The following is a 27,500-nucleotide window of genomic DNA, read 5'->3' as shown; positions in this document are numbered from 1 at the left end:
CAGGACCAAACACAAATAATGCAAACAATTCAGGATGGAACGTGTAGAATGTGTAGAACGTGTAGAACGTGTAGAACGTATGGACCCCTCCACCCCCGACCTCATGGAGGACACGTGAAGCTCATACAGACCCTTAAAAGTTCCTGATTTTTCTCCTCCAGCTGACCTTCCAGATGCCTCATCCGCTCCTCAATACTGCCGTGTCTTTCTTCTGCCTGTAGGACACACGAACAGTTAAAGACACTACACACTGGTTAACTAAACTGGTCAGGCTGGTCAGATCGGTCTGGTTTGCTCATTGTGGAGATATTTTGGATGCTGGTCAGGCTGGTCAGATTGGTCTGGTTTGCTGGTTGTAAAGAAGTTCTGGATGCTGGTCAGACTGGTCTGGTTTGATGGTTGTAGAGCGTTTTTAGATGGTCAGGGTGATCAAATTGGTCTGGTTTGATGGTTGTAATAAGGTTTTGGATGCTGGTCAGACTGGTCTGGTTTGGCTGGTTGTGGATATGTTTTGGATACTGGTCATGCTGTTCAGACTGGTCTGGTTTGATGATTGTATAGATGTTTTGGTTGATGTTTTTATTGGTCAGATTGGTCTGGTTTGATGGTTGTAATAAGGTTTTGGTTGCTGGTCAGATTGGTCTGGTTTGTTGGTTGTGGAGATGTTTTGGATGCTGGTCAGGCTGGTCGGATTGGTCTGGTTTGTTGGTTGTGGAGATGTTTTGGATGCTGGTCAGGCTGGTCAGATTGGTCTGGTTTGATGGTTGTGGAGAGGTTTCGGATGCTGGTCAGGTTGGTCAGATTGGTCTGGTTTGATGATTGTAGAGATGTTTTGGTTGCTGGTCAGACTGGTCTGGTTTGATGGTTGTAGAGATGTTTTGATTGCTGGTCAGACTGGTCTGGTTTGATGGTTGTAGAGATGTTTTGGTTGATGTTTTCATTGGTCAGATTGTTCTGGTTTGCTGGTTGTAGAGCGTTTTTGGTTGCTGATCAAACTGGTCTGGTTTGATGGTTGTAATGAGGTTTTGGATGCTGGTCAGATTGGTTTTCTGAAGAGCTCTAGAATTCATGAGGTTCTATTTATTACAAAAGCAGGTCGTTTGTTGATGCAGCGCTACCTGAGGGTCACAGGTATTCAGCACTTTAGGTCTTGTGCTTTACAGCAGCGCTTCCCAACCTTTTTTGCACCACCGACAGGTTTTCATATAAGATATAATTTCACTTACCGACGGTCCTTGTTACCTTTGTTAGAGCCGCTATTCTCTGAGCCAGTTCGGCCTCCACCTCCGGCAGAGTTTCCGCCTTCCTCATGGTCTGCTGCAGCTTCTGCTCGGCCAACTCCAGCCTTTCCTGTAGCTGCCTGTTCTTCTCCTCCATCTAACACACACACACACACACACACACGGTAAAATCAAGAGTCGTATATTTGTGGTGTTTACCGTGAGTATTGAGTCCAGCTCTGGTCTTACCTGGCGGAGAAACGCCTCCTTATTGGCCAGTTCGTTCTCCAGTTTGTCAGTGATGTCGTGCAGGGAGGTGGATTCTCTCTGAGCGCTGAGGTAACGTTTCTCCAGCGTCACGATCCTCTCCTCCATGTCCTCCTTCTGACACATCGCCTAAACACCGGCGGGGGAGAAAATAAAATACATAATTATTATAGTAATCAGGGTAATTGTTAGGATAATCATTACCTCTTTGATGTCTCTCTGGTGTTTGTTATGATAATCATTACCTCTTTGATGTCTCTCTGGTGTTTGTTATGATAATCATGACCTCTTTGATGTCTCTCTGGTGTTTGTTATGATAATTATTACCTCTTTGATGTCTCTCTGGTGTTTGTTATGATAATCATTACCTCTTTGATGTCTCTCTGGTGTTTGTTATGATAATTATTACCTCTTTGATGTCTCTCTGGTGTTTGTTATGATAATCATTACCTCTTTGATGTCTCTCTGGTGTTTGTTATGATAATCATGACCTCTTTGATGTCTCTCTGGTGTTTGTTATGATAATCATGACCTCTTTGATGTCTCTCTGGTGTTTGTTATGATAATTATTACCTCTTTGATGTCTCTCTGGTATTTGGTGTTCATGTCTTCACTCTTGATGAAGTCTTTACGTGCCGTCTCCAGTTCCTGCTCCACCTCCGAGACTCTGGACGACAGCGAGGACATCCTCTCCTTCATCTGAGTCAGCTCATAGTTCTGCTTCTCCAGCAGTTCCTGAAGTTCCACCACCTGACTCGCCTCGTCCCCCGACTCCATCGAACCGTTTGACAGCCGCTAGCAACACACAAAACGCCACAATAGACACAAATTCCCACCGACATACTACACAATCCTGTAAAAAAGTGAGCGGATGCTCTTATAGTGACATGACTTGGTCCTTCATCTGTCTTTTCTTCAATCAGACAAATTGTGTCTGTAGGGCCCCAGACCAGGCCGGTAGCACCGCCAAAATTCCAACCCGTGTCAACCCAGTGATGGTGGGTTTCCACCACCTACACAATTATCATTTTGAAGGACGTGATGATGAAATTAAGTTCTTGGAACGTTCCTCCAAGTTACCTCAACGTCTGAGCCCAACTATAAGCACAGAAGCATCTCTACAGCCACGGTGTTTGGTAATATTGTTATCTGATGGTGTTTGAATACTGGTGTTTACTAGTAAATGTTGTTTGGTGTTTAGATAGATCACTTTATTAATCCCAGAGGGAAAGTCAACCATTAATCGTGCTTAATGGTGAGTGTTGGAGTTTAATGGTGTTTAATGAAAAATGATTAATGCTAAATGTTGGTATTTAATGGTAAAATTATTAGAAACAATTGTTGCTTAATGCCAAATTTTGGTATTTAATACTGAGTACTAGTGTTTGGTTGCTTTAAAAAGAATATTGGACAATACTGGTGTTTACTAGAAAATGTTTTTCTGTGTTTGATTGCGCCTTATGGTGAGTGCTGGAGTTTAATGGTGTTTATTGTAAAATGTTCAATGTTGAATGTTAGTATTTAAAGGTAAATGTAGTTGTTTGATAGTGTTTACTGGAAAAATCCATTGTTCAGTGCTGAATCTTAGTATTAAATGGTGTTTGATGGAGTTCATTGAAAAACTTTGGTGTTTAATAGATATGCTGGTATTGACTTTTAACAATTAATGTTTATTTGTGTGTTCAGTGGTGAACGTTGTGTTTAATTATAAATGTTAGTGTTTGATAATGTTTATTAGAAACAAGTGTTGCTTAATACTGAATGTCGGTATTTAATGATGACTGCTGGTGTTTGTGTTTATTGAGGAATGTTGGCATTTAACTGAGCTTGATGGTGAGTGTTGATGTTTAATAGTGTTTATAAGAGACTGCTGGTTTTATGGTGAATGTTGGTGTTTGTGTTAATAGGAGAATGTTGATGTTTAATTATATATGTTGGTGTTTAACTGAGCTTGATGGTGGGTGCTGATGTTTGATGGTGTTTATAGGATGATGGTTTTGATAATGAATGTTGGTGTTTGTGTTTATAGGAGAATGCTGGTGTTTAATGGTGTGTTGGTGTTTGTGTTAATGGGAGAATGTTGATGTTTAATTATATATGTTGGTGTTTAACTGAGCTTGATGGTGAGTGTTGATGTTTAATAGTGTTTATAAGAGACTGCTGGTTTTATGGTGAATGCTGGTGTTTGTGTTAATAGGAGAATGTTGATGTTTAATTATATATGTTGGTGTTTAACTGAGCTTGATGGTGAGTGTTGATGTTTAATAGTGTTTATAAGAGACTGCTGGTTTTATGGTGAATGTTGGTGTTTGTGTTAACAGGAGAATGCTGGTGTTTAATGATATATGTTGGTGTTTAACTGAGCTTGATGGTGAGTGTTGATGTTTAATAGTGTTTATAAGAGACTGCTGGTTTTATGGTGAATGTTGGTGTTTGTGTTAACAGGAGAATGCTGGTGTTTAATGATATATGTTGGTGTTTAACTGAGCTTGATGGTGAGTGTTGATGTTTAATAGTGTTTATAAGAGACTGCTGGTTTTATGGTGAATGTTGGTGTTTGTGTTAACAGGAGAATGTTGATGTTTAATTATATATGTTGGTGTTTAACTGAGCTTGATGGTGAGTGTTGATGTTTAATAGTGTTTATAAGAGACTGCTGGTTTTATGGTGAATGTTGGTGTTTGTGTTAACAGGAGAATGCTGGTGTTTAATGATATATGTTGGTGTTTAACTGAGCTTGATGGTGGGTGCTGATGTTTGATGGTGTTTATAGGATGATGGTTTTGATAATGAATGTTGGTGTTTGTGTTTATAGGAGAATGCTGGTGTTTAATGGTGTGTTGGTGTTTGTGTTAATGGGAGAATGCTGGTTTTATGGTGAATGTTGGTGTTTGTGTTAACACTAGAATGCTGGTGTTTAATGATATATGTTGGTGTTTAACTGAGCTTGATGGTGGGTGCTGATGTTTGATAGTGTTTATAGGATGATAGTTTTGGTGATGAATGTTGGTGTTTGTGTTTATAGGAGAATGCTGGTGTTTAATGGTGAGTGTTGGTGTTTAACTGTGCTGGATGGTGAGTGTTGATGTTTGATAGTGTTTATAACAGAATTCAGTGTTTAATGGCGAGTGTTGGTGTTTGTACTCTGTTTAACTGTGCTTGATGGTGAGTGTCGATATTTGATAGTGTTTATAATGCTGGTGTTTAGTAACGGATGTGAGTGTTTAATCGTGCTCTCTCGGGGTAGTTTAGTGTACGGATTCACATCATCAGGTTCGGTTCTGATCTGACGCGTCTCCGGTTGGTTCCCACCACGTGAACCGCCAGACGTTAGCACCAGCGTTAGCACCAGCGCTAAAATTAGCAGCTCAGACTGAGTCACTGCAGAGGAACAGAGAGCTAAGAAAAGCAGCAGAGACTGCAGAGCTGAAACTCCAACCCACATAAACACTCCGCTGGGAAAAAGTATTCACACCCTGAGCCATCTTCTAAAGGGACTTTCTATAGACACAGTGTTTTAGCTGCAGTGTTTTGTACGTCCTACACGCTTATGATCAGGTGTCCACATACTTTAGTCCACGTGTCTGTAACCCTGTATTTGTTCTACAGTTACAATGAGAAAGTGAGAGAAATGCGTCAGAACCTCAGAATAGACGTGAAATTATTTTTACAGTGTGTGTGTGTGTGGTACAGTGTGTGTGTGTGTGGTACAGTGTGTGTGTGGTACAGTGTGTGTGTGTGGTACAGTGTGTGTGTGTGTGGTACAGTGTGTGTGTGTGTGGTACAGTGTGTGTGTGGTACAGTGTGTGTGTGTGGTACAGTGTGTGTGTGTGTGTGTGGTACAGTGTGTGTGTGTGTGGTACAGTGTGTGTGGTACAGTGTGTGTGTGTGGTACAGTGTGTGTGTGTGTGTGTGTGTGGTACAGTGTGTGTGTGTGTGGTACAGTGTGTGTGTGGTACAGTGTGTGTGTGTGGTACAGTGTGTGTGTGTGTGCGGGATGTAAAGAACATCTGAATAAAGCAGCTCTCCGGTGCTAAAATAAAGGACTCTAAATGAAACGTGAGAAGGAACGCAGGCGCTGAGAAGCTCTGCAGATGCAGATACAAGTATAAACACCGTCCTTCTACCTCAAATAAACACTCACCAACAAACACAAGCGTCTCTACAACCGTGGTGTTTGGTAATAGTGTTATATTATAGTGTAGAAATAACATTAAATACAAATTGTAATAAAAATGCTTGGAATTGATCACAAACATAGTGGTTGTTGGTTGTTTAAAGCTGAATGTTGGTATTTAATGTTGCGTGTCGGTGTTTGATGGTGTTTAGTGGGGAACAGTGGTGTTTAAATGTAAATGCTGTTTGGTGTTTGAGCTTAATGCTAAATGTTGGTATTTAATGCTGATTGTCGGTGTTTGATAGTGTTTAGTGGGGAACAGTGGTGTTTAAATGTAAATGCTATTTGAGCTTAATGCTAAATGTTGGTATTTAATACTGAGTACTAGTGTTTGGTTGTGTTTATTGGACAATACTGGTGTTTACTAGTAAACCTTGTTTGGTGTTTAATTGTGCTTAATGGTGAGTGTTGGGGTTTAATGGTGTTTATTTGGAAGATGTTTAGTGCTGAATGATAATATTGATGGTAAAATACTTTTTTGACAGTGTTTATTGAAAAGATTTTTAGTGTAATGCTGAATGCTGGTATTTAATGGTGACTGCTGGTGTTTGTATTTATTAAAGAATGATGCTGAGTGTTGATGTTTGATAGTGTTTATAGGAGACTGCTGGTTTTGATGGCTTAATGGTGAGTGTTGATTGATGGTTTTTTATAAAAAAAAATGCTGGTGTTTAATAGCAAATGTTGGTGTTTAATTGTGCTTGATGGTAAATATTGGTGTTTGTTAGTGTTTATAGGTGAATGCTGGTGTTTAATGACATGCTGATGTTAAGTGTTAGTGTTTAAACTGTAGGACAATGGGAGTGTTTCATGGTTATGCTGATGTTAAGTGTTAGTGTTTTTAGGAGAATGCTGGTGTTTGATGGTGAATGTTGGTGTTTGTTAGTGTTTATAGTCAAATGCTAGTGTTTAATAGTTAATGCTGTTTAGTATCGAGTGTTAAAGGTGAATGCTGGTGGTTAATGGCGAATGTTGGTGTTTGTTAGTTTTATAGAAGAATGGTAGTGTTTAATGGGTTAATGCTGATGTTTAGTATTGAGTGTTAGTGTTTATAGTCGAATGGTAGTGTTTAATGGTTATGCCGATGTTGAGTGTTAGTGTTTACAGGCGAATGCTAGTGTTTAGTATTAAGTGCTGGTGTTTATTTGCTAGTGTTTATGCCGGTGTTGATACATGCCTTGCCATGAACTTTCTGAGCGTCTCCCTCCAGCAGATCCTCGGCTGCTTCCCCTGATGCCACTTTCCTCTGGATGTGAGCGTTCTGTTCTCTTAAGGCAACAATCTACAGAGAAAAGTAGAATAAATACCGGTATGGTGGTGTTTACTGATGACTTCTCTGTGCCCATATAAATACTGCGTTACTTTGACCTTGACAAATATCACACATGCTGCAGTATTTACATTCCTGACCCAGCAGCTTGTGTCTCAGTAATTGATAGACACGCCCGCCTGATACAGAAGAACGTTCTGATTGGCTCTCACCTCCTGATTGGCAGTAGTTAGCTCCTCCTCCAGTGCCGAGACTCTTTCCAGTGACACTCGCAGCCTCTCTCTGACCTACAAGTGAGAAAAAGTCCGTTTGTGACCTAAAGCAGGACGATGATCCGAAGCACACAAGCAAGTTCACATCTGAAGCAGAGATGGAGACTCGACTCGTTTCAAATGACTCTGACTCGACTCATGACTCGCAAAAAATGACTCGTAACGTGTTAACATTAGTTACGTGTGACAATTATATATATAAAATATATGATCCAACATCATTCTGATCGTGTCATTTCTGCTCTCTAATAACAATAATAATAATAATAATAATAATAATAATAATAATAACGCTCCGCCCGTCTTAACCCACAACACACACAATGTGTAAATGTTCCAGCAGCTTCCGGCGTAGTGATGAAGCGTCGCTCCCTACTCCCTACACAGTCTGAAGTTCACTTCATTTGAACATTCTCGTTACCTTTGGATCGGAATCTCACTTAAAATGGTGGAATACCCTACGTAGTGCACTTCACAGGAACGACCGGGGTGAATGGAACGCTCCTACAGAATCGGTGCTGATGGTTGTAAGACGCTTTCTGAACCAATCAGAGCTTCTGATTGTAATTGTTAGTAAGAAATGCTGTTATTTGCATTTATTCGGTTTGCGTCACACAGATGACGCGGTAATGAAACGCTCGATCGGCTTTCTAACCACTTCCTGTTTTACTTCACCACCGGGAAAAGTTTGGAGGTTTTTAATTATAAGCACATTTACAAAATAACGGATTCTGTTCCTAATGGGACGCACGCTTATAAATGTAATAGCATCTGGAAGAACAGAAGCTCAGGTAAGCAGCGGTTATGATTGTTTTTGCTGTGTTTGGGATTTTGGCCGCTGTGCCGTGATTTATCGAGCGCTTTTGTTCTGTAATGAAAACAAAACGTATCAGTTGAAGCTTTTAACCGGAACCTTCTTGTTACAGAAATTACATTCATTTACACAATGAGGAGGAAAGTAAAGACACGAAGTAAAACGGCTAAATACACTCGCTAATCTGTTGTTGTTTTTATCTGAACTTACAGATTATTTCTTTATTTCTACGCTACATTTATAATATATGTTTTGTGTAGATTATATTGACTCGTGACTTGACTCGGACTCATATTTTGTGACTTGTGAACATCTCTGTTTTGATGGGCTCAGAACGGATTTGAACCCCACTGAGATGCCGTAAGACCTTAAACATGCAGTTCATGCCAAAAAATCTTTTAACGTAGCTGAAGTAGAACAATTCTGCAGGGTGGAGCGGTACAAAATTCCTTCACAGCGACGTAAAAGCTAATAAACAGAACTGAGAAGAAAAAGTATCACAAACAGACAAAGAAGGAGACAGGAGCACTAAACTTCTCTTCATTATTACTGCTCATAAGTTCCTCCACTAATCACATTCCTCACTCGCTGTTCTACTACAATAAGTCACGTTACGCTTCTCATGTGAATGCGCTGGTGCTGAATGGTATAATACTGTATTTCAACATCGAGCATCTCCAGCATTAAGAAGCGTCAGGAAACAATAAAGAAGTAAAACTAAAGTGCAGCTTTTATTGTATTTTTATTGATGTGTAACTGTTAGTAATTGTATTTCAGTGTGTTTATATTATATTTGTGTTATTTTCAGCGTTTAAGTGTCAAAAACAACCTCATTATTTTACATGAGACTAAAATATCTGCAGCTCCACGGGACCATGGACGCATTAACAGGTTCCCCAAACGTCCTTATGGGGAAAAATACCTCGAAACTCAACGTCTTTAAGACTCGACGCCGTACACAGCCATGCAGAGTCACCTGACCTGAATACCACAAGCTGATTTGCTTACACAGCGTTACACAACTTACAAGAGACATCATAATAACACTAGGTGCAGATCTGAACCTCACCTTCTCATCCAGAGCTTTGTGGTGTTCAAAGAGAGATTTGAGAGCTTTGAGAACTTCCACCTCACTGGAGACTCCTGACGGGGACTGAGCCTGCCTCTTCACCACCGTCATCCTCAGAGAGCGCTCGTGTCGAGACACCAGACACTCCAGATGTTCCAGCAGCAGCTGAGGATAAATACAGCGTTATTTTAGCATCATCATCACATTTATCATCACGTGATGGAATAAAGGCAAAAACATCCTCTAAATTTTTGGCGGTGGTGGGGCTTGAACCAGCAACCTTCTTATTACAAGTCCAGTACCTTAACCACTGAGCTACCGCTGCCCTACAAAACCACACAAATGATCTGATATGAATAAATGCACCTCATCCTGAAAATAAAAACCTTTGCTCTTATTTATCATCAGCCACAATTTAACTCGGTCATAAAACTCCAGCCAATCAAGCGTGAGAACCTGAAGCATCCGGGCGTGGCTCACACATTAATATGGTAACCAGGTTTCAGATGAGATTGGACTGGATCGGTCTGCTGAGGTCACAGGCAGGGACGAGGAGATCCGGGTACGATTAGCATAAGTTAGGAGCAGGAGGTAAGCAGGAGAAACTCAGGAGAAGGAGGTATAGAGGAGGTGGTGAGGAGCAAGAGATGAGAAAAAGAAAGAGCCGAGGAACATGAGGTAAGGAACAGGATGTGAAAAGGAAGAGAAGGAGAGGTGGAAAGAAGAACATGAGGTGGTAAGGAGGAGAGAATGAGAAGCAGGAGACAAGAAGGAGCAGGAGGTGAAGTGGAGGAGGACAGAAGAGGTGAAGAGTAGCAGGAGGAAAGTGCAGGATGCGAGGAGGAAGATTAGGAGAAGAGGAGCAGGAGCCTTGAAGCAGGACACAAAAAGAGGAGATAAAGGGCAGGCTGTGAGGAGAAAGATGGGGAGTTGAGGAGAAGTAGGTAGTAGGAGCAGGAGGTGAGGAAATGATGAGGTGAAAAGGAGCAGGAGGAAAGGGCAGCATTTGAGGAGGAGGAAAAGAAGAGCAGAAGGCTCGAAGCAGGAGATGAGAAGGAGCGGAAGATAAGGAGGAGGTGAGCAGCAGGAGGTAAAGACAGGATATAAGGAGCAGAAGTGAGGAGAAGGACATGAGGTAGGAAGGAGAGGGCTAGGAGCAGGAGGTAAGAAACAGGAGATGAAAGGAACAGGAGATAAAGAGGAAAAAAACAGCAGGAGGTAAGAAATGAAATGAGAAGGAGCAGGAGGTAAGAAGCAGGAGATAAGGAGCTGGAGATAAAGAGGAGGTGAGGAGCAGGAGGTAAGAACAGGTTCCTCTGAGGTTCTACGATTAGACGAGCCAGGAGGAAGAGTTTCCAACCACAAACAAGCACCTGAAGTTTATCAGAAGCTACAGGAACCAGGATCTGTGGTCCAGAAAAGCCTAGAAAGGTTCTACGAAGACCGTAGCTCTGTACGGTGGATCTCCAAAGGATCTGAGGATCTTGTAAGAAAACCTGACTTCATAAAGTACCAGGAGATTTCAAATCAAACGTCTGGTTAGATCCTTCATCCTGGTGCATGACGCCGAGCCGGAAGCACTTTAGTTTAGAGTTGGACACAGGATCCACGTCTAGAGATCTGTGGGATCCACTCGGCTTTATACCGGATCCGTAAAGTGATCCACTGCATCACGATTCATTAAAGTTCCTAAAACAAGCCAGTCCACCAGTGCTGAGATCTGGAGCTCTCGGGTTTGAATCTCAGCTCCGCTATCAGCCAGCCGGTCGCCTACACAGACACAATTGGCTGTGTCTGTGTGGGGAGGGACAATGACTGAACAGGGTTCCTCTGCTGACCGGTCGAGGCATCGAGATTACGGATGGCAGTGCGTACCCCTCCGTACGCAATACTGCTCTCTGTAAGACCCCGCCCCTCTCAGGTGAAAAGAAGTGATCAACTGCACCTCCTCAGTTGGGGGTGGTCGCAGCGAGACAGATAAGTGCCAACTGGCCACAACTGGACGGCACCAGTAAATGTTGCGACACAGTGTGAGTTTGACACCAGCAGAAAACCAGTTCGGACTGGACAGAACCGAGCTGGGCATCACAGTTCCAGAGTAAAAGCAGGTTGCCAGATAGAGGAGCTGGCAAGTCTGTGAGAAACAAACTGTAATACATAGAAACGCTCCCACCTGGAGCGAAATAACACTTAACTGGGCCGTTACTGCCCCCTCTACAGGTCATAACTGGCACAGGTCATAATATCACTGATTATTATACCATACAAAAATTAGAAGGGCGTCCCAATATTTTTGTCCATGTAATGTATTTAATAACAGCTCTGATATGATTTCTATAAACCTCCAACTTTTATTACAAATAAACTGTCGATCGATACCCGTGTTAGATCCCAGCAGTTCCATTCCGACAGCCACTCACCCTGGTGTTGTTCCTCTCGGCCTTCAGCTCTGAGATCTCCTCCTCCTTCTCCAGCAGCTGCTCCCTGCAGGCGTTCAGCTCCTTGGTCAGCGCCGCAAACTCCTGTACCACACAAACGACACGTCACGTTAACACGGGTGCGTCCCAAAAAATCTGGACAAACTTAGCAACTATGCTAACGCCTAGTTCACACTACATGATTGATTGGCAATAGGGGGTCGCACACTACACCATCTATCACCAGGAGGAGTCACAGAGTCTGTCCGGTCTCCCAAAACACACGTGAGAAGTGACGAGGGGTTTAACGATACCACGTGTGAGGCGGGTTTATCCTTCCAAACATGGACGCCAGTAAGAAGCGAGAGATCCGAGCTGTTTGAGGAGAAAGAAAAGAATCCGGGTGAATCACGGCCAGCAGGGGTCGCTGTTTTGTCCTGCACAGAGAGTCGGAGATAAATAAATATTTTAGTAATGAAAACGTGGGCATGGTGGTTTGGTGGGACGATAAGATCACAACTAAAGTACAGCTCGTGTGTGTGCTGATGTATTGTTGACGTTTATAAGCTCCTCCCCTGGGTTTCCCGTCACTCCAGATCCTGCATTCTGATTGGCTGGAGCTCGATGCCGCACTCACAACACCTTTCACACTACATGATTTTGAGTCACCGACATGTCCAGAAATTTCGCATTCTAGATATCTTTCTTAAGCCACGAGCAGACTGAGTCGACAAACGATTCACACATAGCGACTGAGAGACGATTTTCGGGCCCCTGGCACGCCTGTTGGTGAGCGAAAATCAGGGCAAAAATCGTGTAGTGAGAACTAGGCATGGCGTGCTAAATATCTGGACCTGTCGGCATCTCCAAATCCTGTAGCGTGAAAAGTGTTGCGATCATGTTGAGCTCCAGCCAATCAGAATGCAGGATATGGAACGAGGGGAAACCTGGGGGAGGAGCTTGTAAACGTCAACAAGCATAAACAGCGTCAGCAAAATATAGTTTCTATCAGAATAGATCGACACACACGAGCTGTACTTTAGTTGTGATCTTATCGTCCACCAAAACAATTTAAAAAATATTTATTTAGCTCCGACTCTCTGTGCAGAACAGAACAGCGACCCCTGCTGGCCGTGATTCACCCAGAATGTTTTATTTTTCTCTGCATATCGGCACACAAACAGCTCGGATCATCGGATCATCAAAGAAGCTTTAAGAGGGAGAAGATTTTCATGTGATGATGATGTGAAAGCAGCGGCGCATCAGTGGCTACGAGCTCAACCACAAACATTTTTGCTGCCGGCATTAAAAAGTCGGTACGATGCTGAAAAAAGGCCTCAGAAAGTGACGATGTAGAAAAGTGATGGAACGAAGAACCCTCGTAGCAGCACCGACAACCAGCTTCACCACAGCAATTAAAAACAGCCAATAAGAGAGCAGGAAAACCGAGAATAAGTGCATCAAATAACGACGTGTGTGAAACATTTAATACTGAACATCATGTACAACAAGCAGAGAAGAGCCGCTGTGTCCCAAATACCATCATACACTATATTGCCAAAAGTATTCACTCACCCATTCAAATGATTGAATTCAGGTGTTCCGATCACCTCCATGACCACAGGTGTATAAAACCGAGCACCTGGACATGCAGACTGCTTCTACACACATTAGTGAAAGAACGGGTCGCTCTCAGGAGCTCAGTGAATTCCAGCGTGGTACCGTGATGCCACCTGTGCAACAAGTCCAGTCGTGAAATTTCCTCACTACTAAATATTCCACAGTCGACTGTCAGTGCTGGTATAACAAAGTGGAAGCGATTGGGAACGACAGCGACTCATCCACCAAGTGTTACCACGTGAAATGACAGGGCGGGTCAGCGGATGCTGAGGAACATAGTGCACAGAGGTCACCAACTTTCTGCAGAGTCCATCACTACAGACCTCCAAACTTCATGTGGCCTTCAGATCAGCTCAAGAACAGTGTGTAGAGCTTCATGGAACGGGTTTCCATGGCCGAGCAGCTGCATCCAAGCCTTACATCACCGAGTGCATGGTGTAAAGCACGCCGCCACTGGACTCTAGAGCAGTGGAGACGTGTTCACTGGAGTGATGAATCACGCTTCTCCGAGTCTGAGTTTGGCGGTTGCCAGGAGAACGGTACCTGTCTGACTGTATTGTGCCGAGTGTGAAGTGTGGTGGAGGGGGGATGATGGTGTGGGGGTGTTTTTCAGGAGTCGGGCTCGGCCCCTTAGTTCCAGTGAGAGGAACTCTTAATGCTTCAGCACACCAAGAGATTCTGGACAATTTCATGCTCTCAACTTTGTGGGAACAGTTTGGGGATGGCCCCTTCCTGTTCCAACATGAGTGCGCACCAGTGCACAAAGCACAAGCTCCATAAAGACGTGGACGAGCCAGTTTGGTGTGGAAGAACTCGACTAGAACTTGACCGATAGATAGAACACCTTTGGGATGAATTAGAGGGGAGACTGTGAGCCGGGCCTTCTCGTCCAACATCAGTGTCTGACCTCACAAATGCGCTTCTGGAAGGATGGTCAGAAATTCCCATAAACACACTCCTAAACCTTGTGGAAAGCCTTCCCAGAGGAGCTGAAGCTGTTATAGCTGCAAAGGGTGGCGACATCATATTAAACCCTATGGATTAAGAATGGGAGTCACTCAAGTTCTTATGTGTGTGAAGGCAGACGAGCGAATACTTCTGGCAATATAGTGTACATAGTAACTAATGTGGTAAATGAGGTATTTATTAGTTTTTAAGCACCTTGTTTAGTGAATAATGTGCGGTTTGAAACACAGCCCTTCATTTTATCAGCTGAAGCAGCGCCTCTGGTTCGTGTGCAGCCTCATACTGTGAGTTTTGGATACCATAAAAATGGTAACGGGCCACAGTTTGGATGTCATTGGTCTAGATTTTCAATACCGGCAACTACCGGTGTAGTCTGAAACCACGGTAGCAGAGGGATAAAGTTCCACACAGTTCCAGTTTCTGGTACAGAAAGTTCCAGTAGGGTGAATAGTGGTACACACACACACACACACACACACACACACACACACACACACACTGGATGGTGATTGTAGCAGATCTAAATGTCACAACGCCAGAAGCCAATTACACAGCAGGTCTACATGATTGTGAATTTACCCATAAACCCACTGGCATGTTCACTCAGCAGCCTGGTACATCGGCCTTACTGTGCACTTTACACACACATCCATCACACACACACACACACACACACACACACACACTCCAGCACAGCCTAATTAGCTTAACACACCATATACTGAATCTGCATGAACATGTACAAACCCTGTATAGTGAAATAAATATAGAAAATAAATACGTTTTCAGCGCTGTGTAAAGACCCTGGTTAGTACTCACTGTCCATTTTATCAGCTCCACTTACCATATAGAAGCACTTTGTAGTTCTACAATTACTGACTGAAGTCCATCTGTTTCTCTGCATGCTTTTTTAACCTGCTTTCACCCTGTTCTTCAATGGTCAGGACCCCCGCAGTGCAGGTATTATTTCGGTGGTGGATGATTCTCAGCACTGCAGTGACACTGACATGGTGGTGGTGTGTTAGTGTGTGCTGGTATGAGTGGATCAGACACCGTGTCCACTCACTGTCCACTCTATTAGACGCTCCTACCTAGTCGGTCCACCTTGTAGATGTAAAGTCAGAGACGATCGCTCATCTATTGCTGCTGTTTGAGTCGGTCATCTTCTAGACCTTCATCAGTGGTCACAGGACGCTGCCCACGGGGTGCTGTCGGCTGGATGTTTTTGGTTGGTGGACGATTCTCAGTCCAGCAGTGACAGTGAGGTGTTTAAAAACTCCAGCAGCGCTGCTGTGTCTGATCCACTCATACCAGCACAACACACACTAACACACCAGCACCATGTCAGTGTCACTGCAGTGCTGAGAATCATCCACCACCTAAATAATACCTGCTCTGTGGGGGTCCTGACCATTGAAGAACAGGGTGAAAGGGGGGTAACAAAGCATGTAGAGAAACAGATGGACTACAGTCAGTAATTGTAGAACTACAAAGTGGCTTGAGTTCAACTGTAAACTTTATAAACACTAGTATTGATAGTATTGATTTGTTTCCTCCGTTACTGCTGGACTGCACAGGTTAAATCACAGTAATCGATCCTGAGAATATAAACGTCCAGAATCCAGTTCATTAACAACAGAGAGTAGAAGCAGTCTGCACACTTAGCTTAGCTTAGTTCCCTCAGAAGAGCGGAGGCTGTTATAGTCACAAAGAGGAGCTCAGATAAGCTCATGACCTTGCTATAAGCTACAGTGCTTCAACAGAGCACGATGTCCATGTGATCAGAAACAAGCTTCAGTCGAGCTTCATGGGGCTGACGCTGGAGTGCTGGAGCCTCTGCGCTCGTGCCAGTTTAAAGCTTGCTTGACTGTGGCGGTGTCGCCACGTTCCAGTTTGTGACCTCCACATTAATAATCCAGAAAAATCACTGAATCTCCAGATTTTGGAGCGCTTGGGGGAACGAGTGTTCACTAGGTGTGCGGTCAGGGCACTGGCTATGACCAAAACACCTGAACTCATGATTAAAGATGGGTGTCTACATACTTTTGGACGTGTATGCAGCACATGTGCAGAATTCATCTGACAGAGATGGGGACTCACACAGCGACTTCAGACTCGACTCGGACTCGTTTCAAATGACTCGGACTCGATTCATGACTTTAAGAAAATGACTCGTAAACAAACGAGTCCCTAGAGTCAGCACGTGTTCACATTAGTTACGTGTGATAATTATATATATATATAATAACGCTCCGGCCGTCTTAACCCACAACACACACAATGTGTAAATGTTCCAGCCAGCTCCGGTGTAGTGATGAAGCGTCGCTCCCTACTCCCTACACACTCTGAAGTTCACTTCATTTGAACATTCTCGTTACCTTTGGATTGAAATCTCACTTAAAATGGTGGAATACCCTACGTAGTGCACTTCACAGGAACAACCGGGGTGAATGGAACGCTCCTACAGAATCGGTGCTGATGGTTGTAAGACGCTTTCTGAACCAATCAGAGCTTCTGATTGTAATTGTTAGTAAGAAATGCTGTTATTTGCATTTATTCAGTTTGCGTCACACAGATGACGTGGTAATGAAACGCTCGATCGGCTTTCTAACCACTTCCTGTTTTACTTCACAACCGGGAAAAGTTTGGAGGTTTTTAATTATAAGCACATTTACAAAATAACGGATTCTGTTCCTAATGGGACGCACGCTTATAAATGTAATAGCATCTGGAAGAACAGAAGCTCAGGTAAGCAGCGGTTATGATGGTTTTTGCTGTGTTTGGGATTTTGGCCGCTGTGCCGTGATTTATCGAGCGCTTTTGTTCTGTAATGAAAACAAAACGTATCAGTTGAAGCTTTTAACTGGAACCTTCTTGTTACAGAAATTACATTCATTTACACAATGAGGAGGAAAGTAAAGACACGAAGTAAAACGGCTAAATACACTCGCTAATCTGTTGTTGTTTTTATCTGAACTTACTGATTATTTCTTTATTTCTACGCTACATTTATAATATATGTTTTGTGTTTATTATAAAGACTTGTGACTTGACTCGGACTCGTATCTTGTGACTGACTTGTGATCTCTGGATGCAGGTCAGTACAGAGATATGTCTGATGTCTGAATTACTGAGCTCACTGATTCTACTGTCTAAATGAGCACAAATTCCCACAGACACATTATTCCAAAGTCCTCCCAGAAGAGTGGGAAGCTGCTCAGGAAAGATGGAGCGGTTAAGTATAAAAGTACACGGTTTGTAACAGGACGTCCGGCAAGCTCATGCTCAGGTGTCCACATACTTTTGGCCACGTAGTGCACTACTCAGGCCTTCTGTACACCTGTCAGAATGAGTAAACGTGACTCTGAACCCGCCGCAACAACCTCCGAACGCTTCGCATCAAACTTGACGTTTCTATGGAGACGCTTTGTTATCAGCCACCCACACGCGCCGGCCGGTTCGGGTCTTTATTCTCTCCGAAACTTCAAAGCTCGGTGTTCCCGCCTGCACCCCACGAGGGTGCGTTAATTAATGAGGGGGGTGCACGCGCTGGTGATGTTCAGGGGCTAACGAAGAAAACAAAAACACACAGAGAACACACACACACACACACACATCTACACTCACATACACACCTATACACACACCTATACACACACATCTACACTCACATACACACCTATACACACACATACACACCTATACACACACCTATACACACACATCTACACTCACATACACACCTATACACACACCTATACACACACATACACACCTATACACACACCTATACACACACATCTACACTCACATACACACCTATACACACACCTATACACACACATACACACCTATACACACACCTATACACACACATCTACACTCACATACACACCTATACACACACATCTACACTCACATACACACCTATACACACACATCTACACTCACATACACACCTATACACACACATCTACACTCACATACACACCTATACACACACCTATACACACACATCTACACTCACATACACACCTATACACACACCTATACACACACATCTACACTCACATACACACCTATACACACACCTATACACACACATCTACACTCACATACACACCTATACACACACACACACACACACACATCTACACTCACATACACACCTATACACACACATCTACACTCACATACACACCTATACACACACATCTACACTCACATTCACACCTATACACACACCTAAACACACATCTACACTCACATTCACACCTATACACACACATCTACACTCACATACACACCTATACACACACATCTACACTCACATACACACCTATACACACACCTATACACACACCTATACACACACATCTACACTCACATACACACCTATACACACACATCTACACTCACATACACACCTATACACACACATCTACACTCACATACACACCTATACACACACACACATCTACACTCACATACACACCTATACACACACCTATACACACACATCTACACTCACACACACCTATACACACACATCTACACTCACATACACACCTATACACACACATCTACACTCACATACACACCTATACACACACATCTACACTCACATACACACCTATACACACACATCTACACTCACATACACACATCTACACTCACATACACACCTATACACACACCTAAACACACATCTACACTCACACACACCTATACACACACATCTACACTCACATACACACCTATACACACACCTATACACACACATCTACACTCACATACACACCTATACACACACACACACATCTACACTCACATACACACCTATACACACACACACACACACACACACACATCTACACTCACATACACACCTATACACACACATCTACACTCACATTCACACCTATACACACACCTAAACACACATCTACACTCACATTCACACCTATACACACACCTATACACACACATCTACACTCACATTCACACCTATACACACACATCTACACTCACATACACACCTATACACACACATCTACACTCACATACACACCTATACACACACCTATACACACACCTATACACACACATCTACACTCACATACACACCTATACACACACATCTACACTCACATACACACCTATACACACACATCTACACTCACATACACACCTATACACACACACACATCTACACTCACATACACACCTATACACACACCTATACACACACATCTACACTCACACACACCTATACACACACATCTACACTCACAAACACACCTATACACACACATCTACACTCACATACACACCTATACACACACATCTACACTCACATACACACCTATACACACACATCTACACTCACATACACACCTATACACACACCTATACACACACATCTACACTCACACACACCTATACACACACATCTACACTCACATACACACCTATACACACACATCTACACTCACATACACACCTATACACACACATCTACACTCACATACACACCTATACACACACATCTACACTCACATACACACCTATACACACACCTATACACACACATCTACACTCACATACACACCTATACACACACCTATACACACACATCTACACTCACATACACACCTATACACACACCTATACACACACATCTACACTCACATACACACCTATACACACACCTATACACACACATCTACACTCACATACACACCTATACACACACCTATACACACACATCTACACTCACATACACACCTATACACACACCTATACACACACATCTACACTCACATACACACCTATACACACACCTATACACATCTACACTCACATACACACCTATACACACACCTATACACACACATCTACACTCACATACACACCTATACACACACCTATACACACACATCTACACTCACATACACACCTATACACACACCTATACACACACATCTACACTCACATACACACCTATACACACACACACACATCTACACTCACATACACACCTATACACACACCTATACACACACATCTACACTCACACACACACTTATACACACACATCTACACTCACATACACACCTATACACACAGAGAAAGACACACAGCTACATACACACACATACACACCTATACACACACATCTACACACAGCGTCATATACACACACATACACACAGCTACACTCACATACATATAAAAACACTGCTGTATACATACACACCTGCACGCTTATACACACACACAACTATATACACACACATCTACACTCACATACACACATAAACACCTATACACATGAACGCACACATACTCACAAATCTATACACGGCGTCATATACACACAGCTATATACATACACACATATACACACATCTACACACAGCTATATACACACACATCTACACACACAGCTATATACACAGCTATATACACACACATCTACACACACAGCTATATACACAGCTATATACACACACATCTACACACACAGCTATATACACCCACAGCTACGCTCACATACACACAAATCTACACGCAGCGTCATATACACACACATACACACAGCTATATACATACACACCTATACACACATCTACACACATCTACACACACAGCTATATACACACATCTACACTCACATACACACAAACACCTATACACATCTACACACATCTACACACACATCTACACTCACATACACACATAAACACCTACACACATCTACACTCACATACACACATAAACACCTACACACATCTACACTCACATACACACATAAACACCTACACACATCTACACTCACATACACACGTAAACACCTACACACATCTACACTCACATACACACATAAACACCTATACACATCTACACACATCTACACTCACATACACACATAAACACCTACACACATCTACACTCACATACACACATAAACACCTATACACATCTACACACATCTACACACACAGCTATACACACACATCTACACTCACATACACACATAAACACCTATACACATCTACACACATCTACACACACAGCTATATACATACACACCTATACACACATCTACACACACAGCTATATACATACACACCTATACACACATCTACACACACAGCTATATACACACATCTACACTCACATACACACATAAACACCTATACACACATCTACACACACAGCTATATACATACACACCTATACACACAGCTATATACATACACACCTATACACACATCTACACACACAGCTATATACACACATCTACACTCACATACACACATAAACACCTATACACATCTACACACATCTACACACACAGCTATATACATACACACCTATACACACATCTACACACACAGCTATATACATACACACCTATACACACATCTACACACACAGCTATATACACACATCTACACTCACATACACACATAAACACCTATACACATGTACACACACATACACACAAATCTATACACAGCGTCATATACACACACAGCTACATTCACATACACACATACACATCTGTACACACACAGCTATACACACACTTACACATTTACACAGTTATATATACACACCTACACATCTATACACACAACTACACACACAAATCTACACACGTACACACATACACACCTATACACACATCTATACACACACAGCTATACACACACACACATCTACACTCACACACATACACACCTATACACACATCTATACACACACAGCTATACACACACACACATCTACACTCACACACATACACACCTATACACACACAACTATATACACACATCTACACTCACATACACACGTAAACACCTATTCACATGGACACACTCATATAAACACATACTTACACAAGTTATACACACACACACCCACACATCTATACACACACACAGCTATACACACACACATCTACACACCTACACATTCATACACACACATGTACACAGACATCTACACACACCTATACACACAGCTAAACACACACACAACATTAACATCAGCACCCAGCCCAACAAATGCTGTCATCTATTAACTAAATGAGCACAAATTCCCACACACTTTAATATCACAGTCTTGTGAGAAGCGCTCACAAGAGGAGCGGCTCCTGTTCTGGCTGAAATGATCACTCGCTCTGTTTTAATAGTGTTTGTTTTTGAATGGGGCGTCCGAATACTTTTGGCCCCTATTCGAAGCACTTTTCAGTATTTTCAGGTGTTTGTTCCTGGATCAGTAGGAAACACCAGGAGGTTCCTTCAGACGTCTCAGCGGGTCAGAACTGCTGATTCAGCAGGTCGTCTTGATTTGTACTGATGAAGTATCATGGATCAGACGAGCTACATCTATTAAACACCTCCGTTCTGATCTATCAAACTGTTTCCTCTCTCTGATCAGTCTTTGATGTGAGAATCAAACACCGTCACAGCAGAGGGAATTTCCTCCTTTACTACATCCACTGAGATATTCCTGTAGCCTGGTCATCCACACACACACACACACACACACATTTTTTTACTCACCTCAATACAGAACGTCGGTCTTCATTAAAGACCTCTACATTTATGTTCCAGGCTAAATGAAGGCAGAAAAAACACCACTCTGATCACTGCAAGACCTTTTCACCACCTTCCATATTAAACACCAACATCTCAATCAACTGCCAACCATCACAAACACCGACATTTACCAGTAAACACCAAAATTTTTATGAACGCATACCTATACCAATATTTACCTGTGAAAACAACATTCTTCATCAAACACCTACATTTATTATCAAACAACACTGTCCAACCAAGACCATTCACCAAAATTCCCTATTAAACACCAACATTTACCATCAAACACCAACATTTATAATAAAAAAACTCTCTCTAACCACCACATTAAACACCATCAGTATCAGAGCATTTACCATCCAAAACTAACATTTCACTTAAACAGCAACAATAACCTATAAAACACCATTCTTTATCAAACACCTGTTTTCTCCAACACCAAAATTCACCATTGAATACCAACATTGATCTTCAAAATATAACATTCTCTATTAAAAAACAACACTTAGTCAACACCGACATTCTCCAACCACCATCATTCACCATCAAACTACAACTGTCTTTAAATAAACACCAACATTCTCCAACACCAACATTCTTCATCAAACGCCAACATTCTCTAAACACCAACATTCCCCAAACACCAATATTCTCCAAACACATTCTCCATCAAGCACCAACATTCACCTTCAAACACCATTCTCTATTAAACACCAACATTTTCCTTTAAAACCAACATTATCCTTCAAACATTTCCATCAAACACCAACATTCTCTAACACCAAAATTCTCCACCAACACTCTCTATCAAAAACAAACATTCTTCATTAAACACCAACATGATCTATCAAACACTGACATTCTCTATCAAATGCCAATATTCTCCTTCAAACACCAACATTCTCCTTCAAACACCAACATTCTCCTTCAAACACCAACATTCTCCATCAAGCACCAACATTCTCCTTTAAACACCAACATTCTCCATCAAGCACCAACATTCTCCTTTAAACACCAACATTCTCTATAAAACACCAACATTCTCCAAACACATTCTCAATAAAACACCAACATTCTACATCAAACACCAACATTCACCTTCAAACTACAACACTGTCTTTAAATAAAAACCAACATTCTCCAAACACATTCTCCATCAAACACCAACATTCTCAATAAAACACCAGCATTCTCCAAACACATTCTACATCAAACACCAACTTTCGCCGCTCAGGTGGCGCAGCGGTAAAAAACACACGCTGCAACCAGAGCTGGATTCCAGATACATGGTATCGAACCCAGCTCTGCTTCCCCGGTTCGAGGCTGGGCGGCTGTATTAGCAACGATTGGCCGGTTGCTCAGTTGGGGGGCGGGACAAAGAACCGGATGTGGGTCTCTCTCTGTCAGAATGCGATTACGACATCTGCCGGCTGATTAGAGGCGCCTGCACAGGGATGAGGAAGAGTGCCCTTAGGGTGTGTCTCTCCGCATGCAACGCTAGGTGGCGCCAAACTAAATAAATAAAATGTGTGGGTGCATCCGGCTGCTGCTCATATGTCGGAGGGGATACGGGTTAGCTTCGATCTCCTCGGTCAGGGCAGGGTTCGGCATAGACAGAGAGGAAGCCCGATGCAAATTGAACAATTGGATGCGCTAAAGGGGGAGAAAAAAAACACAACAAAAAAAAACCCACCAACTTTCTCCATCAAACACCAACATTCAACAATAAACACTAACCCTGAGTGCATGTTTAAAAAACCCACAATACACTGTGCTTTTTTTTAAACATTTGAAGTGTTTTAATAAATTGTTCTGTTTAAAGACCACCATGGAAACCTCAGCGGTGTTTTACAGTGTTTGTAACCTGCTGCTCTGATGTGAAATCTTTTAAAAAGAATTTAAAAAACGGAATCACTGAATCACAAAACAACCTCAAAGAAGAGAAAAAAAAATCATAAAGCTACTTTAATAAAAAGACTCATTCTGTCCAGAGAAAGTGAGAACGAGTCGAATCGGAACTCCACCTTCCACTCGGCCGACGCCCGTTTGAGCCCTGAAGGGAAAATAAAGGCAGAAGAGGAAGAGCTCAGCTCGTCTCTCCTCCAACGCCAACTACTTCTGCTCAAAGGGGCATCGGCCGGAGTCCCCGGGGCCCCTTAACTGCAACACCATCACTTCCAGTATTAATTCAGTATTAATTCAGTATTAATCCAGTATTAATTCAGTATTAAACCAGTATTACCAGTATTAATCCAGTATTAAACCAGTATTAATCCAGTATTAAACCAGTATTAATCCAGTATTAAACCAGTATTAATCCAGTATTAAACCAGTATTAATCCAGTATTAAACCAGTATTAAACCATTATTAATCCAGTATTAAACCAGTATTAATCCAGTATTAAACCAGTATTAATCCAGTATTAAACCAGTATTAATCCAGTATTAAACCAGTATTAATCCAGTATTAAACCAGTATTAAACCAGTATTAAACCAGTATTAATTCAGTATTAAACCAGTATTAAACCAGTATTAATCCAGTATTAAACCAGTATTAAACCAGTATTAAACCAGTATTAATCCAGTATTAAACCAGTATTAAACCAGTATTAATCCAGTATTAAACCAGTATTAATCCAGTATTAAACCAGTATTAATTCAGTATTAAACCAGTATTAAACCAGTATTAATCCAGTATTAAACCAGTATTAATCCAGTATTAAACCAGTATTCATTCAGTATTAATCCAGTATTAAACCAGTATTAAACCAGTATTAAACCAGTATTAAACCAGTATTAATCCAGTATTAATCCAGTATTAATCCAGTATTAAACCAGTATTAATCCAGTATTAAACCAGTATTAAACCAGTATTAATCCAGTATTAAACCAGTATTAATCCAGTATTAAACCAGTATTAATTCAGTATTAAACCAGTATTAAACCAGTATTAATCCAGTATTAAACCAGTATTAATCCAGTATTAAACCAGTATTCATTCAGTATTAATTCAGTATTAAACCAGTATTTAACCAGTATTTAACCTAAACACCCACCAGAACACCACAACACACGGCTAATGATCTGATCTCACGCCGTCCATATAACACCGGATCCTCATAATTCAGTTTTTCTACAATAATTCTCTTTTACTGAGCTGTTAGAAGAGACTTTGAAGTGCGTCTGTGGGAATTTGTGCCCATTTACTCAAAAGATGGCAGTATTTGTACGGCCGGGCGCTGATCGATCAGTTGGCGTTCCGGTTCATCCCAGAGCTGTTGAGTGAGGCTGAGGCTCTGTGCAGAACGCTGGAGTTTCTTTAAACCGGGATCACGGCTACACACACACACACACATCACACACACACATCACACACACACACTTACACATCACACACACACACACACACTTGTCGCTCTCCGTTTTAATCGGTGTGAAATCCATCAAAGTGGGTCAAAACTGTCACCATCTGCCCGTCTGAGATTTACACACATCAGAGCTGATCACACACGCTGACAAACAACACACACACACACACACACGTACACACACGTACACACTCATACATGCTAATACACAATCATACATACATGTGCACACTTGTACACACTCGTACACACTTGTATACACTTATACACAATTACACACTCATACACAACCAACACACACATGTACACACTCATACACAACCAACACACATGTACACACTCATACACAACCAACACACACATGTACACACTCATACACAACCAACACACACATGTACACACTCATACACAACCAACACACACATGTACACACTCATACACTCGTGTACACACACACTCATACACACTTACACATTCATAACCACTCGTATACACTCATACACACTCGTACACACTAACACACATGCACACACTCATACACACACGTATACACTCATACACACTCGTACACACTAACACACACGCACACACTCATACACTAACACACGCACACACTCATACACATACGTATACTCTCGTACACACTAACACACAAGCACACACTCATACACACACGTATACACTCATACACTAGTCCACACTCATACATGTGTACACACACGTACAAACTCACACACACTCAGTCACTCACACACTGATACACAATCGTACACACCCATTCACACGCACACACTCGTACATACACATAAACACTCACACACACTCATACAAACTTAAACACATGTACACATGTTTACACACATATTTATGCGCCACCACACATATACACACTCATAAACAACCAACACACACATGTACACACTCATACTTGTACACACACACTTGTACACACACGCTCATACACATGTACACACTTGTACACACTCAACAATGTGAGGGGACTTGAGCAGAACATATGAAATGTATTATAATGATGGACTGGTGCATCCATGGTAATATTACACCATCTAGCCAAAAGTATAAGGACGCCCGACCGTGAGATTAATGAGCTATGTAGCTATGTACTAAAGCCTGGCTGGTATTCGTCATTCTAATTCATCCTAAAGGTGTTCGGTAGGGTTGGGGTCACATGGAGCCCATATTGACCATCTTTGATGGACTGATGGAGGGTTCATGACTAACACGGCGAGCTGGACCTTCTGGCTGCCCGTCTGTCCTTCTAAACCCTGTAAACATGCCACTCAGCACCCATGTCATAGCAAACACACCCACACAGACACGGGGAGAACATGCAAACTCCACACTCTGATATGGACTGTGTTTGCTGGGACTAGCACACAATGCTAAATGCTAACTCAGATGAA

At 42.1% G+C, this 27,500-nt stretch overlaps 1 protein-coding gene across 5 annotated transcripts in view; it reads right to left on the bottom strand.

The window, feature by feature from the left end:
• ppfia2 (PTPRF interacting protein alpha 2) overlaps positions 1-27,500 on the bottom strand; it is a 129,504-nt gene that overhangs the window by 47,202 nt on the left and 54,802 nt on the right. For all 5 annotated transcript variants that reach the window (XM_062997060.1, XM_062997053.1, XM_062997066.1 and 2 more), the window contains 8 exons: positions 11,510-11,611; positions 9,090-9,254; positions 7,147-7,221; positions 6,842-6,946; positions 2,061-2,282; positions 1,470-1,616; positions 1,243-1,377; positions 132-215 (listed from right to left, as the gene is read on the bottom strand). In XM_062997060.1, the coding sequence (XP_062853130.1) occupies positions 132-215; positions 1,243-1,377; positions 1,470-1,616; positions 2,061-2,282; positions 6,842-6,946; positions 7,147-7,221; positions 9,090-9,254; positions 11,510-11,611 (1,035 nt within the window). The remainder of the gene's footprint in view (positions 1-131; positions 216-1,242; positions 1,378-1,469; positions 1,617-2,060; positions 2,283-6,841; positions 6,947-7,146; positions 7,222-9,089; positions 9,255-11,509; positions 11,612-27,500) is intronic.

This window comes from Trichomycterus rosablanca, chromosome 1 (assembly GCF_030014385.1).
Source record: "Trichomycterus rosablanca isolate fTriRos1 chromosome 1, fTriRos1.hap1, whole genome shotgun sequence".
Taxonomy (NCBI): domain Eukaryota; kingdom Metazoa; phylum Chordata; class Actinopteri; order Siluriformes; family Trichomycteridae; genus Trichomycterus; species Trichomycterus rosablanca.
Note: the sequence above shows the minus strand (reverse complement) of the source record. Positions and strands in the feature narration are given on the sequence as shown.